The sequence below is a fragment of the Hippocampus guttulatus genome, chromosome 9 (genome assembly GCF_054856545.1).
Source record: "Hippocampus guttulatus isolate MCC_2025c chromosome 9, RoL_Hgut_1.0, whole genome shotgun sequence".
In the NCBI taxonomy this organism is placed as follows: domain Eukaryota; kingdom Metazoa; phylum Chordata; class Actinopteri; order Syngnathiformes; family Syngnathidae; genus Hippocampus; species Hippocampus guttulatus.
The window spans coordinates 21657386-21674934 of NC_141269.1; the positions used below are offsets into that span (position 1 = coordinate 21657386).

General features: G+C 42.5%; 1 protein-coding gene across 1 annotated transcript in view; it reads right to left on the minus strand.

Moving 5' to 3' along the window:
• Positions 1-10982: 10982 nt before the first annotated feature.
• sorcs3a (sortilin related VPS10 domain containing receptor 3a) overlaps positions 10983-17549 on the minus strand; it is a 235923-nt gene continuing 229356 nt past the window's right edge. Inside the window, exons 25-27 of the mRNA XM_086119367.1 lie at positions 15579-15684; positions 13782-13942; positions 10983-12389 (exon numbers count right to left, since the gene is read on the minus strand). Coding sequence (XP_085975493.1) covers positions 12331-12389; positions 13782-13942; positions 15579-15684 — 326 coding nt within the window. The 3' untranslated portion in view covers positions 10983-12330. The remainder of the gene's footprint in view (positions 12390-13781; positions 13943-15578; positions 15685-17549) is intronic.

Sequence of the window (17549 nt, forward strand, 5' to 3'; positions counted from 1 at the left end):
TCACACCTAAGGACAATTTAGAGTGTTTAATCAGTCTGCCACGCATGTTTTTGGAATGTGGGTGGAAACCGGAGTACCCGGGGAAAATCCACGAAGGCACGGGGAGAACATCCAAACTCACAAGAAGGCCGGAGCCAGAATCGAACCCGGCTCCTCTGCACTGTGAGGCCGACGCGCTAACCAGTCGGCCACCATACATAGTTTAATAGTACGGCAAAAATAAAAATTGTGAGTTGACTTTAATGTGCATCATGAACAAGTGCCATCAATACAGGCATGTTTGTTTGACAAGTGACTCCCAACATCGCTGGCAATGGACGACAGGCGCTAGCGGCTAACCCTGAGGAAAGCATTTATGGCCACGGAGTGACTTTATCTCTCAAACACGCAACAAATGGGTTTCCAAAGGCTGCACCGCCATGAACGTTTGTGCACTGCTGGCTGATAAAACTCATCTGGCCGTTAACCTTGAATTTTCATTACGTTTTTGTTGGATGAGATCAGGCAAAATGGAAGGGTTCAAAGATAATCCAATGTCCCATCTTTTTTATTTAGTCATGCGCTTTGAGTCCATGAGTGTTTATGTGGCTGCACCATCAGCTGTGATGTCAACAAAAGCAAACTCGTAGCGGTGCTCATTTCGAGTAATGAACTCTAAATGAACACCGCCACCCATTTTAGGCAAAATTTTCTGTTTGTGTTTTGATTACATTTGTGCTGCAGTCACATTGGCAGCTCTTTGACAGATATTCAATTTGTCACCACATTTAATGCCATGCTCTTATTTTATGCAGCCATGCCACATATCAGATTTGTGCGAATTGAGAGCAAAACAGGAATTGTTTCTTCGCCTATATATGTAAGTTAAAAATATTTTTAATTGGCCTGTGAAGGCACAATGGTTGAATTTCAGTGTATAAAACATCACTTGTTTTTGTTTTATCTCATAAATGAAGTGTCATCTTTAATATGTTGTTACTTATGCCAAACAATTTGTAAGTATAAAGCAGACGCGATTAGACAGCAGGTCAAAGCCTACTTTTTGACAATTTTTGCATAGAATTCATAATACGAATGTGATCTTTTGAAGGCTGAAGGTTATGAACACCAGTGAATCCAACATCAATGTATTTTCTTTTACATTTACATGCTTTGATGTGTTTCATCAATTGGAAGTTTCCAGACTATTATGTAAATTATTACACGACACTATTTTAGTCCAGCCTTGGACTAGAAAAATGCTATTTATTAGCTGGGCTCTGTGATTATGGAGATCCCACTCTAGGCACCTATTTGGCGCACTCGTGTCCTCTTTGTGCTACTTTTGCTTGGACAAACGAACCAGGAGGATCAGTGAGATGTGAACAAATTCTTTATTTCAGAACAAAACATTACTGTCGGTTGTTAACACGCCAAAACCTTAAACTCGTACTGGATTCTCTGTGACCTTCATCACTTCGAAGTACAGTGATCCCTCACTTATCGCGGTTAATAGGGTTCAGAACCTTCCGTGATAAATGAAAAACCGCAAAGTAGGGTTTCGCGGGGCATGCTGGAGTCTATCCCAGCTGGCTTCGGGCAGTAGGTGGGGGACACCATGAACCAATTGCCAACCAATAGCAGGGCACACAGAGACGAAGAACCATCCATGCTCACGCTCACACCTATGGACAATTTTGAGTGTTAAATAAGCCTGCCATGCACATTTTTGGAATGTGGGAGTAAACCCGAGTACCCGGAGAAAACCCACGCCGGCACGGGGAGAACGTGCAAACTCCACACAGGAAGGCCGGAGCTGGAATCAAACCAGTACCTCTGCACTGTGAGGTCAACGCGCTAACCACTCGACCATGCTAGCAGGCATTCATCTAAAAAGGTTGTTTTCGACCACCTTCCACTCTTCACAGTCTATTTCATGCGCTGAATAGGTGTTGCTTGACCCTAATCATAGTGAACCCATTCTTGCGGGAGACATGAATTTGGATTGGCTTAGTGAAGCCTCTTCCTGTGATTTTCGTATTTTGAATCATCTTATTGTTTCCGCCACCAGTCCAAACCCAAAGTGATATGAAAAGCCTACCTAAATTGACCACATTTAAAAAAATGCTTCTCATAAATATCATGCTCCTGGGGTGTTTTGCAATGATTTGAGTGATCACTGTTTCATTGTTGCGGTTATTCATCCATCCATCCATCCATCCATTTTCTGATCCACATATTCTCACTAGGTGCCCTGCGATTGCCTGACAACCAGTGCAGGCGGTACCCTGCCGACTGTCTGAAGATGGCTGAGATAGGCTGCAGCACACCCCATGACCCTTGTGGGGATAAGTGGATAAGAAAATGGATGGATGGGTGAATGGATGGATTCTCAATTATGCTGCGCTCAACTACGGTCCTGAACCACAGCCCCGCTGATAATGCCGCCACACCCTCTTTTGTATGACTCTCAAGAGTGTACTGTGACCGTACATTTCCACTGCACCAGATGACGCTCACACTCTCCACTCGAAATATTTATTTTTTTAATTTAAGATTTTTTTTCCTCATACACTACTCTGAACTGTTGTTTGACGCATAGGCACAAACAATCAGTACCTGCCTCCCCACCTGAAGGCAGACAGAGGCTACACTCACATCTACTCTGGTGAACCCCATTGTAAAGTCACCAAGCTGGTTTCTCACCATGCGCAACTCTTGAGTGAAAGTGTCCAACCCATCTAAAAAGGAATGGTACTAAATCACCAGCTGTGTGTGGAGGTGAGCAAGACTACATTGAGTCATAGCTTCTCAACCTTGTACAGCAGCTTTGGCTCCTTCCCTGCCAAAGAGGTGGCATTCCACATCTGTAGAGCCACCTTCTGTAGCTGGGGATGGGACCACCAAGGTTGTCACCCAGTTCTCTCTGCACCCAACCTTGGCCCCTCCACATTTGGCTCCTGTTTTTGCCTCTTCTGGCTCCCCATGGGTGCAGGCCTCATCACCAGCCTCCAGGCCTGGATCCAGAAGGGGACTCTGGTGACTCACATCTGGGCAAGGAAAAACTGTCTGCAAATATCGTTTTCGTCATAAGGGGTCTGTGAGCCCTGCTTTGTCTGGTCTCTCAACTAGGGGTCCCAGACAACTTGGCTCCCAAATCTGTTGCTTTTTTCATATGCACTAATTGGCATTTGCTCGCTAACAGCCAGTCGAAGTGATTGTTACAAGTACCATTGTGCTTCCTGCGATTAGTGGCTCATTCCTTCCAATCAGATCTAAAAAGGACACAAGGTTTAGGTTTAGGTTTGTTACTGTGTGTATCATGAATGTGTTGACCAAGATTCTGGATGTCTGTATTTTATTTCATGAAACCATGACTGTGAATTATATTACCAAAGAATGACCTCTCAGCCATGTTTATTTCCAGAGGTGGTTGTTCTGTTCGTATTGACTGAAGGTCCGTCAGGCCTCGTCACTGATGCCCGTTATGTTGAATAATGACGAATGATGACAAACTGAAAAAAAAATAATAATAAGCCCAACTAAGCACTGATGGAAGTGTATTTTTGGCCATCAGTGTAATGTCTAAACAGGTCAGGTACCGACTAACCTCTTAATCAGTTACTGATGACGCCTGTATCTCTGACGAGTACCAGAAACTCGCAGAGCACGACTCCTGCGTGTTAGTTGGTGCCGGTGAAAAAACAGGCCCCAAAATACCTGCAACAAGTTAAATCCATGAAGTGACTGGACTGGAAAAGGATAACAGCTGGCGCAAGAATGAAGTGAAACAAGAGAAAGCACGACATGCCGTGATGGTGAGATTACATTTTAGCATCCCAGTGCCCTTCTGCTGGTCAGTGGAAATGTGCATGTTCCTTTCTCTCGCTCTCTCTTGCTCCCCCCCCCCCCCCCTTTGTTATCGGCATTTTAGGACAAATCTCAACATGAAGTTGCTCGTTTTTGGTCCCTCCTCTGTGGAGTCTGACCAACTGCATATACCTTGAGGCCGCCACAGGAGTTGTGACAGAACTTTATTTGGGCAGCCCGGTGGCCAAGTGGTTAGCGCATCACCCTCACAGTGCAAAGGTGCAGGGTTCGATTCCGGCTCCGGACTTACTGTGTGAAGTTTGCATTTTCTCCCCGGGGCCTGCGTGGGTTTTCTGCGGGTACTCCGGTTTTCTTCCACATTCCAAAAACATGCATGGCAGGTGAACACTATATAACACAAGTGACAATATATTGTCACTTAGTGTAATTATCAGTGCGAATGGTTGGTTGTCTATGTGTGCCCTGCGATTGGCTGGCAACCAATTCACGGTGTACCCCGCCTATTGCCGTAGACAGCTGGGATAGGCTCCGGCTTGGCCGCGACCCTCGTGAGGCTAAGTGGCTCAGATAATGGATGGATGGATGATTGTGATGCACAACAATTCAATTTGTTACAGTTACTATTGTTTTTTTTTTTAAGTTGTCTAGAAATAAGGTTGAGTCCATTGCATGGGTGGTCTGAAGAAAAAGGGGAGGAACATCAAAATTATGTTGGCATGCGAGGATGAATGATGCGAATGTATGATTAAAAATCTGGGCTATTTTTCATTGCTACTACTGTTTTTTCTTTATTCAATTACTTTTTATAGCACATTTCTTTCAGGCTCATGAGGTGAAAGGCAGAGAAAGGTGCACAAAATTAATTTGAGCGCCAGTACAACAAGACTGTTGTCAGACTTCCCTGGTGAATAAAGACAAACCATTTTTGATTGTGCCAGCTTTGTCATCTTGCATAGCTAAATCCAATAATTCAATTCATGTCCAGTTCTCATCTGCCATGGCCAGCAATAATAACAACAATGAAATGAAATGTAATTAGAGGAGCCAATATGAAGCTGACAGTGTGTTTTCATACTCAAGTAATCCTTTAGTGTGGATAGAAGCAGAATGAGCGGGGAGTTGTTTTTCTGCTTCAAAGTCTGTGTTTGACTACAACATATCTTTCATTTTTTTCTTGACCAAATGGAAACATGAAATCACGGTGCTTGTTTAGCAGATATTTTCTCCCAAGTGCTGATCTATCCGTGCTAATGAGATATGGTGTCCATTATTAATATTTGCTGGATTTGTTCCACCCTTGCAACTAATTGTTATCATGATTAAGCTCCTCTACAATGTCAGAGCTGACACATGATTTAAAGTTTTGCAATATAACGGAGTACAAATTCTTCATTTTGCTGTGTTTACACCGGACACCACATGAATTGTGTTGTTTGATTGCAGGTGTTCATTTGTGCGATTGTGTCACTCGCACCACACGTATGGGCGAAGAGGTGGGGCACTAGGCTTTAAAGTTGGAAGTAAGGGAAGATGAACCACTTTCTTTTTGCCAGCAACCATTTACCACATAGCAACCGCTTCTGCTTTATTCATGTCCCACAAACGACGTGACCATTGAAAAGCGCACAAAGCTCATGAATTTCACTTCCTTCTCTGGAAAGTTTGTCTGGATGACTGGCGCTTGCAGTCGATGCAGCGCAACATAAGGCTGACCTGTGCAGTGCCCAGTTTGAGGACCAGTTAACTAGCTTCAGTGCCAGGATTTCAGGAATGAAGACCCAACTGCGGGCATTTCGTGGCGCGCCAGTGCAACTGACGTGACTGTTTGATATTGTTGATTGCTGTGTCACAAAATATTAACCACATCTACAGTCACACACTGGCAGATAGTGATAAAAGACCAACTGATTTTAATGAGGTATAGTAGCAATAAATGTTTCAAAATATTGTTGAGTAACTACTTCATGAAAACGCGCAATCATTGAGGAGGGCTAGTGGGTGGACGGCGGCCGTCACGGGGCTAAACGTAATCGGCGGGGAGGTGGGAATGATCGGGGGGTGGTACGAATGTCGGCCATCAAGCGCCTAAATCAGGGGTTGAGAACCTTTTTTGACTAAGAGAGCGATGAAAGCAAAATATTTGGAAATGTATTTCAGTGAGAGTCATATACATATACAGTATATGCGTGTGTGTGTGTGTGTATATATAATGTCAGTATAATGAGCCACCGAATGTATACTTTTAAATAATGTTGTTATAATACTCACCATGAATGTAAATAGTTTTCCGTTCCTCACGATTGCTAAAGATCCAGCAAAACTACCGGAATTATAGTCAGTTTGCCGGGTCCATACGCGGAGGTGCTGCTGGCTAGCTTGCACCCTGCTCAGTCGCTTGCACGCTTCCTTTCTGCTGTCTCCCGCAGCGTATTTTGATGCGAACGTAACATGGCGCGTGTCAAAGTGCTGCTTTCCATGCGACCGTTTCATCGATGGTATTTTGTCATTGCAAATTAGACACACCGCAGAACCTGTTCTCTCCACAAAGGCGAATCCTTAGTATTTTTTTTTTCTTTTCGCCATTTTATGCGTTGAAGGATTAGCTTTGAGCTAATGACCGAGTGGGCTGATTCAAAAGGGGGCATTTACCTGTTTCACCAGCAACGGCCTACGTCGGCCAGTTTCATCAAATTAAAATAGCTCCTGCCGCCAACTGCAGCCCTGAACAGTACGTGAGCAGTAAAAAATTGATGGATGGATTAAACAACCGATAATATTTTGTTTTATCTGCGAGCCAGATGCAATCATCAAAAGAGCCACAGCTGGCTTGCGAGCCATAGGTTCCTGACCCCTGTCCTAAATCGTCGACGGGTGGTTGTTAGGGAGGGGCAAGCCAGGCAGCCTCCTCAGCCAGGGTGCTCTGCACCTCACACCTGAGACTCGTCAGCTCATCACCCACCTGTTGCCTATCTGCTCGTTTGGACTGGTACAAATTGACTCACAGACCATTCCTCAGTGCAAGTTCGCGCCGTCACCACGCCAGTGGACTCTGTTGCCATCTACTGCAGCTTCTTGTTCCTTGTGTGGACATTTCCTTGTGGACTCCTCGTGCTTCTCCCTGAGTGACTTTGTGAAGACTGTTAAATAAACTACGCCAAGTGTTGGCTTCCACGATACCTGCCTGTTGTCGTGCTATTGGGGTCACATCCAAACCCTAACAGTGGTGTGTGTGTGTGTGTGTGTGTGTGTGATGTTCTACAGTGATCGCCACATGATGAACGTTAATTGGCAACGGAGGGCATCACGCGGTTCAACCGTCCAGGAATTAGACGGGCCTTTCAGGAAAATCAACACATTTTCCCAAATCCCACGATGCCCAGGACGACCTTGTATATTTATTTTACCTTACTAAAAGAACATTAGACTTGTTGTGCTGATCTGTTGTCTGGCACACCTCATGCTCATGACGCATAAGGTCTGACGTGTCAGAATTATAATTTTTTTTTTCTACATAGTGTGACATGACCGACATGCCCCCACAATTTGTTCCTAGACATTGACTCGTAGCGTGATGGAGCAAAACGCTTGCCTTTCACTGACAAGCGTGCTCCAGCTCATTTAACTACCCAAAATATCAGGTGGTTGCTCCCGACATCGGAATTCGCAGAGACCTTGCGCTATGCGCTCGTTGTTCCTACGGACCCAAGCTCCGCCACGGATCTTGCACCTGAGTCCCGTGGTCCTGAATGCCCACAAACTGTTTCCCTGCTGCTTGGACTCTATTTTTTTTTTGTTCCGCCTCCTCAACAAACTGTGTGACCGAGTTGTGCTCTTGGCCGCAGCATGCCATGAAGGGCAGAGGTCTGCTCAGTGCCAGACTTGTCCTGTGGCCACTTGCCCGGTTAAAGAAGACACATTTTATGACACCATATATGGTAAAATGACCGAGACTGTCATGAACAACAACGAAAAATAAGTCGGGCAGTCTGAGCACTACAAGCTCCGACTACTGGTTCGTTTGTGGCTTGTTTATTACCAATATGACACGTACAATATATGTCTGCGACCATAATGGAATCATAGATCGTGCTGAAGGTGTAAAGTTTTTCCAAGTGATGGTATTTTGTAAGGGTTTGGTGAAGTCAAATGAAGGCAATATTTGTTTCCTCTCAAATGTCTTTTAGTTTGAAAACTTCCAAAATTTCAAGCTGTAGCCTATTAAGAATATTTGTCTTCTTGCCCGTCAGCTGGTTTAAGATCATAAATGCACAGACATGAATCAACTGTAATACAGCAAGTCACTTACCAAAATGCTCGCTACTCAAGTGAAGTTGCATTCAGGCTGTTCATACCTGTTTTAAAAAATATATATATTTTTTAAATGAATACCTGTTGCTGATGTAAGAAATGCGAAATTTTAACTGAAGTGTGTATTTCTGTTTGAAATCATACACTTCTGAAAGCAAAGCATGAGGCCCATAAAGCTCTCCTGTCCTGCCCTACATCTCTCACCCGTAAAGCCACCTTTTCTGCAGTTAGAACAGTGACCCAGCGAGCACTCCGTATCATGGAGGACACCTGGTGGGTGCAGAAGGCAAATGAGATCCAAAATCTGGCAGACTGTAACAACACCCAGGGCTTCTACAATGCCATCAAAGCACTGTATGGTCCCAAGAAGCGGGCAATTGCTCCAGTCCGATCAGCTGATGGCTCTGCACTCCTCAAGGACCACCATGAGATCCTTGCCCGTTGGGCAAACCACTTTGAACATCTTCTCAACCATACCAACCCTGTCAATCCACACATTCTGGACAATCTTCCAGACCTGCCAACAATCATGAGCCTCGACGCCCCACCATCCTATTCTGAAACCCAGCAAGCCATTGCGGGCCTAAAGAACAACAAAAGCGCTGGACCTGATGGCATCCCTGCAGAGGTTTTCAAACACGGAGGTTATCTCCTCACGCGCCGACTGCACCTCCTGATTCAAAACATCTGGGAACATGGGACCGTCCCGCAGGATTGGAAGGATGCTAACATCGTTGTTATCTATAAGCAGAAAGGGGACAGAGCAGCCTGTGGGAATAGCCGAGGAATCTCTCTCCTCTCCACCGCAGGAAAGATCTTGGCCAAAATCATGCTCAGCAGGCTAGTCGAGCACATCTCAGAAGGTGTGCTTCCAGAAACCCAGTGTGGCTACCGGAAGACTAGATCCACCACTGACATGATCTTTGTTTTAAGACAGCTAATGGAGAAAAGCAGAGAACATCAAAAGGACCTGTACATAGCCTTCATCGATCTCAGCAAAGCCTTTGACACCATTAACCGTGAGTTGCTCTGGAAACATCTCTCCAAACTTGGGGTCCCACCCAAGTTTCTCAGCATCCTCCAGCAGCTGCATGATGGGATGCAAGCCAGAGTGCTCATCGGAGGACTCCAGTCAGAGCTCTTCAAGGTGAAAGTCGGGGTGAAGCAGGGCTGTGTCTTGGCTCCAGTGCTTTTTAACATCCTCCTCTCTGCCACCACGTGCCTCTTCCACCATGGCATGGGACATGAAGACGGTGTCCATATGGAATACCGCCTAGACGGAAGCCTCTTCAACATCAGACGGCTCCAGGCTCACACAAAGACAAAAATCTGTCAGATCTGTGAGCTTCAGTATGCTGATGACTGCACTATATTAGCTCACAGTTCAAACTCTATGCAGCACGCCCTCGACACCATTTCCAATCTGTACCAATCCTTTGGTCTTCAGATCAACATTAAAAAAACTGAGGTCATGTTCCAACTCGCTACCCCAACCTCCACATCCCCCAGCTTTCACATTAATGGCACTCCACTAAACGTAGTGGACCATTTCACCTACCTTGGCTCCACTTTATCTTCAAACTGTTCCCTTGACACTGAAGTCCACACCCGTATTAATAAAGCATCATCATCCTTTGGTCGCCTACGCAGCAGGGTCTTTGAAAACCGAAACCTGAAGACCTGTACCAAGATTGCTGTGTACAACGCAGTGTGTCTCTCCACTCTGCTCTACGGGTCAGAGTCATGGACTCCATATCGCCGGCACATTACTACCTTGGAAGCCTTCCACATCCGCTGCCTGCAAAAGATCCTTGGCCTGTCCTGGGAAGATCGAATTCCCCATACAGACATCCTCGAAAGCACCAATTCCATCTGCATGGAAGCGGCCGTGGCGAAAAAACATCTTCGGTGGATTGGACACACCATTCGCATGCCAGACAACCGCCTGCCCCGCCAGGTCCTCTATGGCCAACTGAGAGGTGCAAAGCGTTCTGCTGGGGGCCAAAAGCGGCGCCTCAAGGACTACAGCAGGGACCTCCTAAAGCGAGCCAACATCAACCCCACGCAGCTTGAAACACTTGCACTCAACAGACCAACCTGGCAGATCACTTGTGCTACTGCAATCTCTGAAATACACAAAATTAACCAAGCCAGACGAACCGAGAAACGCATTCAACGACACCAGCGGGCAGCTGGTACCCCCCTGGTATCCGGTTTCCCTTGCTCCATCTGTGGTCGAGTCTGCGGCTCAAGAATCGGTCTCTATGCCCACGAGAAGTGGCACCAGCGACAGAGTTGCTGACCCCCCCCCCCCCCACCCCCACCCCCCTACCCATCCTCCCCTCCCTTGGAGCAAGTGTCATCATCAGACATGATGGACGGCTAGAAGGACCTGTTTTAAAAAATATATATATTTTTTAAATGAATACCTGTTGCTGATGTAAGAAATGCGAAATTTTAACTGAAGTGTGTATTTCTGTTTGAAATCACTCCAGGGAAAATGTTTTTACACAAGAAAATAGTTTGCTGCTATGCACAATGTAAATTTAACACATACGAATTACAGATTTTTTTTAAACGGAAAATAATTGGTGAGATTTATAATTTCCTCCTTTGTATTTATAATAGCTCTTTTATCAAATAAAAATATATTTTATCTGAATATTTGATCACTTGATGTATGTATTTTGGTAGGATCCTCAACTACAAAAATAACTAAATAGCTGCATCCCTACAACTCCTCCATTATATTGTCATATTTTTATTGTTTAATTAAAGTCTTGTTGAGGTCACCGCAATTAACCTGCAAAAAAAGAAATTGCTCCTCAAATGATGGCATGGATTAGCCAAGAAAAAAACTTACATTAGAGTCTTACATTAAAAACAATTTATTTACATCACTGTCCAAACTTGCCACTAATTCAGCATTATGAATTTCACTTTTTCTTTTCAGAGAAGACTCCTGGTTTACATAAATCATTTATTATTATTTCAGAACATACTAAAACAATCCTACACTTGTCTTGAATGCTGTTTTGCTTCACTCCACACTCTAAACGCACAAAGAAGAAACTTTTACATAGTTGCTCAAGCACTCTGACGTGCAGAATTTGAGATTGCCTCTTGCTGGGAAACAGTACATACTGTATCATTGATGTAATTAATAAGATGCTAGCTTTTGAGAAATTTGCCTGAAGCTTTGACAGAAAACAATTTGAATTGAATACAATTTTATTGTCAAATGTGCTGTACGTATGTGTAACATACAGCACCAATATAATAATTATGTATTCTTACAAAATGTTCTAAAATGACTGTGTTACTGTCTAACTACAACACATGGAATGGTCCTCATCAGTGGCTGAATACTTTGACGACTGGTAACCATAACAACGGATTCGGTATCGTGTGCTCTGATACCGAGTCAAACTGTTCATTTACCGACAAGAGGCAAAAAAGCAATAATGCAGATTTATCTCAGTATACATTTTATACACAATACAAAATGAAAGTATTAACGTTGAACATGGCAATTTTCCAAATGTACATTTAATTCCCAGAAAATTCAGGGTATGAAAATGTGTAGAAAGAGATATACATTTCTCTCAAGATATGTCAAGAAGAGCAATACTCTTAAATTAAGTCAATGTGGGTTTTTTTGGGAGGGGGGTGTTGATTGACTGAAAACCAACTATTTACAGTCATTAATTATTTACATAGATGTCATCATTTGCAACAGGCACTGGTCAATGACCTTATTAAAACAAAGCTGGCATTTTAATTTTTCACAGACTTTCAAAAGCACACCATTTGCCTGATCGTTTGCTATGACACACTATGGGCCTTTAAAAAGCTACATGGTAAATACAAGACAGTTGATCGTGTATGCATTAGTAATACTCTGTTTAGTTAAATATTTAGACATTGTGGTTCATACATAAGCAAGAGATCATTTCCGAAGCAAAGTATTTAGCCAACTTTACAAACGTGTTACCTAGCTGACACAGGCACAAAACTGATTTGATGTTTGGTCTTCAGACAATAAACTCATCTCACTGAATACATTGATTTGTTGTGTGGATGTTGAAGGTGACTTCCATGCGCGGCTGTAAAAATGAGGTCTCTTAGAAAACTATTCACAGCAGTTGTGTCGAGAAGTTACAAAACTGAAAGAGACACCACTTGACGCTTGATTACTGTAAAGGACACACTCTACACACTAGTACAGTTTGGAATCTCCCTTGTGCTCTCGCGGGCATTTGCGACTCCCCCTGAGAAGACAAGAGGATACAGAAAAAAAAAATTACAATCATAAGAAATGATAGCTAGTACAACTACTTCATTTAAAAAAAAAATAATCATAAAATTATATACATACAGACACACACACACTTGTATCAAACATTGGTAAACCATGGTAGGCACAAATTGTTTGAAGAGTAACAAGTTGAACATTTGATCGTCTGTGACGTCTGTGGTTATCCAAAATGCACATGCAACAAGACACATATTTAGATTACCAAAACCGGATGTGATTCCAAATGTATTAGAACAACCCCCAAAAAAATGATTTACAAAAGTGGGGATGCTTTTCAATGAAAAAAAAAAACAGAACAACTTTAATATCATATTCATGACGCAGATTATATCCACAGATTTTTTGTTTGAAATCAGTCCAAAAAAAAAAAAAAAGAGATCAAGGTGGCATCAGATAAAATGCACCTTGTAAAGATACATTGGAACTAAACAACAGTTCAACGAAGTAAAAATGAAAATAATTATAAGATCAAGAAAAAGATGTTGGGATTGATAAATGCAGTTTATTGTGGAATTTTATTATTTATAATTGATTGACGACATACCGTGACTTCCAGTATGTCGTCCACTGCATGCATGTGCCGTATGTATTGTTGGTAGACTTGACTATTTTGAGTAACCACAATGTCAGCCAAAACTGAGAATTTAAATAGTCTGTACTTTCTTTTGGATGTTTGTGTGAAATGTCAGACTAAGGATGTAACGTACCGCATTTTCCGCACTATTCAATTTTCTCAAAAGTTGACAGTGCGCCCTATAGTCTGATGCGCCTTTTGTATGCAGTTGCAATCCCTTTATATTCCCCATTGAGTTGTTTCCATGTTAGTGTTCCTATGCCGTCTAGTGGTTATGAGCAGGAACCAATTGTAACCTAAAAGGGTTCTGCCCGACACTAACTGACATGTGTATTCGCCAACACACCAAACAGACAACTACTTTGTGAGCTCTGCGCAGCCATTGTGAAATGAACACTGAAAGCAGAGTTAAGGACTGACTGAACGAAGGAAGGAGACAAGTAAGACTTCTAAGGATCTTTCGCCCCTTGAGGTTTGTGCGCCTATTTGTTGAATCAATTGTCTTCATAAATTTTGTTCTATTCTATGCTCCTTATAATGCAGTGCGCACTATATATGAAAACAGTTTTAAAATAGGCAATTCATTGAAGGTGCGCCTTATAGTGCAGAAAATACGGGACTCTGGTTTAATTTTAACATGCGGTCTGTCATTTGTTTTTACAACTCTCAACTCCGTTGGCTTCAAAGCCACCGTTTGACCTTCTGAGTGAAATGGGGTTTGAGCTCAATCAACTGAAACAATGTGATCCATTTTGGTGGTTGATCACTTACTTTTGACTCTTGAATCCAGTTGTTTCTCCATGAGTTGTTTGGATGAGGAGAACTCATTCAGTGTTATTTTTGGCATGTTGTCGCCTTGGCCCACAGAGCTAATCATCTCTTGCTCCTTCTCCTGGTTCACCTCTGCGTATATGTTTAGCCAAGGTATTTTTCTAAAAAGTTTGCCAAAAGGAGACATGCAAATTTCAGTGGGCCTAAAGTCTGGCACATGAGGAGTAAAAGAAAAAACAAAACAAACAAATAAAAACCCCAGCATACCTTCCCCTTCCACATCAAGTCCAACATCAATTCCAGGTCACAATTTTAGATATTTTCAATTAGAGAAATACTTCTCTTTTGACTAGTAGGAGGCATTCCATATTCGTTCATAATATAATATAGTATAATATATAGATATAGATATATATTAGAGCTGTCAAACGATTAAAATATTTAATCTAATTAAAAATGCAACTGTGATAATTAACTCAAATTCACTAAAAATTAATTGTGATTACTCATGGATTTTTTATAGTTTCTGAATTGTCCTATTTTCCAGCCCATTTTAATCCTCTCATCAACATGGAATCATGAATCAGTTTTCTATGTGCAAAATGCAAATATTTGCTGAAATAACAATTTCGATTTTCAATTTTACATGAACATTTTTCACTTGGAGCAGTTATTCACACATAATCTCTCACACAATATTACTGTCCATCAACAACAGTGAAAAAATATTTTGTCACGCAACAGCTGCCTTAACAGCTCTTTTTATGGAATCAAAACAGAGCAATATAACATTATAAAGTGCACATCTAAGGTAAACTAGTACTCAGCCTATAGTGGATTTAAGCCATGGTTGCACACTTCGTTTTTCTCAAGTTTGCTCTGAACACAGCAGTCGGGCTATGTTGATTCTGTTGGTCCTTCTTGCGCGGATGTCTCTCTACGGTTTTGTGTAGACATCATTTCGGATGACTACACTTGGTTCGATGACAACACTGAAGACGTTTTATTTTCGCTAGGTCGCTACCACTGCACCGCTGAACTTCACCGTCACTGTCAGACGAACACAGAGAAGCTCCACCCACTCTATTTATATGGACACGGAACACTGTAACCTTCCACACAAAATAGTTCCAAACAAGTAACAATTGCGTCAGTGGCATGCATTGTATACCTGCATGACACAGGTAACTTTGGTCTTGTCAATGGAACAATCTGGCAACTTTTTAAAAGTAAACTTTCCATTCATAAACTCTTTAAGTATCAGTTTTCGGTGTCTCGCGCTGCCGTGGCTGGCAAAACAAACGTGCGTGGACGTATGAAGCGTGCTTGTTGTTTTGTTTCTGGTTTATGTATAGAGCAACGTAACATCCGCTGTGACGTGTGCCGCGTTAATCTCGCGAGAAAAAATTTAATCCCGTTAAAATTCATTTAAATTAATGCCAATAAAAACGCGCTAAACCGACAGCTCTAATATATATACAGTATATATATATATATATATAGTTTCACAGAGAGATAACGCATGAATGTCTTTAAGCCCAAATAAGGCACTTGGACTACATGATACACACTGCATCGTATTACTGATGATATTCTCAACATACTGGAATGATGCTGCCTGTGGCCTAATGGAAAATGTAAAACTCTCATTTCCAGACTTGACCGCGAATGACGAGCCTAGACCTTGCTCCTGCGGGACCATCAATAATGGGTTATACAGGATGGTAACATACACATTCGAGCTTTGTATGTAATTCTGTTGTGGAGAAGGGGAAGGTCATCACACAAGGTTAGTACCTCTTGAATTTGTAGATGAGAAACACGGCAAGGCCAAGGAAAACCACTGATAAGAGCATGAGCATAGCAGAGCTCCTATGTCGAGGGTTGGAGTCCACCAAGGGTGCTGTAGGAACACGGAGTAATTTTACAATTGCTCCCTTACAATATCGACAGTATCGTCCTTTTATGTACAGTATTATTAAACTCTACAAATCTATGGTTAAAAATGAATGGGAGGTGAATGAATCCTGTAGGAAAATTACGTTAAGGTTGATGCAAAAAAATCCTAACTCTGTTCAGGCCAATCATCTGCTGCTGCCAAAGGTTGTAAGTAAGACTGACGCGTTCGTCCCCTCCAACATTCACACGTCCTGAGTCAAATAAACATGCAGCTTTTGATTGATCCTCAGGAAAACTATCGAATTTGCGCTTGAAATGAAAACGTTTAGGTCACTGAAACATTTTGTCTCTCAGGCGCCATGAACAGTTGGTGTGGCATATTCTTTTTTCCCCACCGAACGAGATTGAGAATCAGACTAGCAAAGCTTTGTCCGGTCTGCGCATGCTTCTTTATGTCAATGCGTAGTGACGTCATCGTTTACGCACTTGAAAATGTTAGCGTCAACCTGAGCTCCTCTGCGACGGGAGAACTTGTTTCAACGTACTTGTTTTTTTTTTTTTTAATCAAGATGTTACTTTGATAAAAGTTTCATACGATTATAACTACTGTGCTCAATAGACAAATGAATGTGTGATGTTTAAAATGACGTCGGACTGTCACGTGGCTGTGACACAACTGATTTCATTCACGGAGTGGAGCATGTAAACCACAGAACAGAATAGCTCATGTCACATGTAAACAGATGACCGGAGATCTTTAAGTCAAAATGATTTCAATCAGAATGACCGAAAAGTCTCTGTGTAAGCATGACAATTGATTATTACCCAAAGTGATAAAAATAATGCCATTCTTGGAAACAACCACAGACATGCAAAGTGATGAAACCATTGTATTTTCACAAAACACAGAGGCTGACCAATCAACAATGGAGAATCATGAGCAAAAAATGTCATCGGAGACCATGCATTGATGTTGATAGAAATCGTCAATCATCAGATCACTGGAAACTTCAAAATGCAGAGATAGCCCCTAATTATTTACCTTTAATAAGACCTCACATATAGTATATAAACAATCAGTGATTACCAGATCAAAATCATGCCTGTATTTGCAAATGGTAGGTCAACATTTTCACACGGATGTCAGTACAACAACTAGCAAGTAAAGAAAGATTTCTCCTCACCTTTGACAAAATCACTGATGATTTTTATTTATTTATTTATATATTTTGGCAAAAACATCAAAGCTGTGCCGGTATTGTTAAAAACGACTATTATCAATGACGTCATACACAGGGGATGACAGGAAGTGCTTTGAGAATCCCTAAAACTAAATAAAGACTTTGCAAGGGGTATCTCTGCCACTCGCTGAAAGATGTAATCCCTTGCCAAATGGTGGTCACTAAATCGACAGACGTGAACGCACCAACTACAAAACGATTTGAATCCAAATCTTGATCTGTGTGTGGGCCGATTTCGTTAGGTAGTGCTGGACATTGAAATGAAAATAGTATGCTAAAATGATGGGATCCTTAGGGACTTATGAAGAAATTGTATTTACTTAAATATCCATCCATCCATCCATCCATCCATCCATCCATTTTCCACCGCTATCCGGGGTCGGGTCGCGGGGGCAGCAGCTTTAGGAGGGAAGCCCAGATTTCCCTCTCCCCAGCCACTTTTTCGAGCTCTTCCTGGCGGATCCCGAGGCGCTCCCAGGCCAGCTGGGTGACATAGTCTCTCCAGCGTGTCCTGGGTCGCCCCCGGGGTCTCCTGCCAGTGGGTTATGCCTGGAACACCTCACCAGGGAGGCGTCCAGGAGGCATCCTAATTAGATGCCCGAGCCACCTCATCTGGCTCCTCTCGATG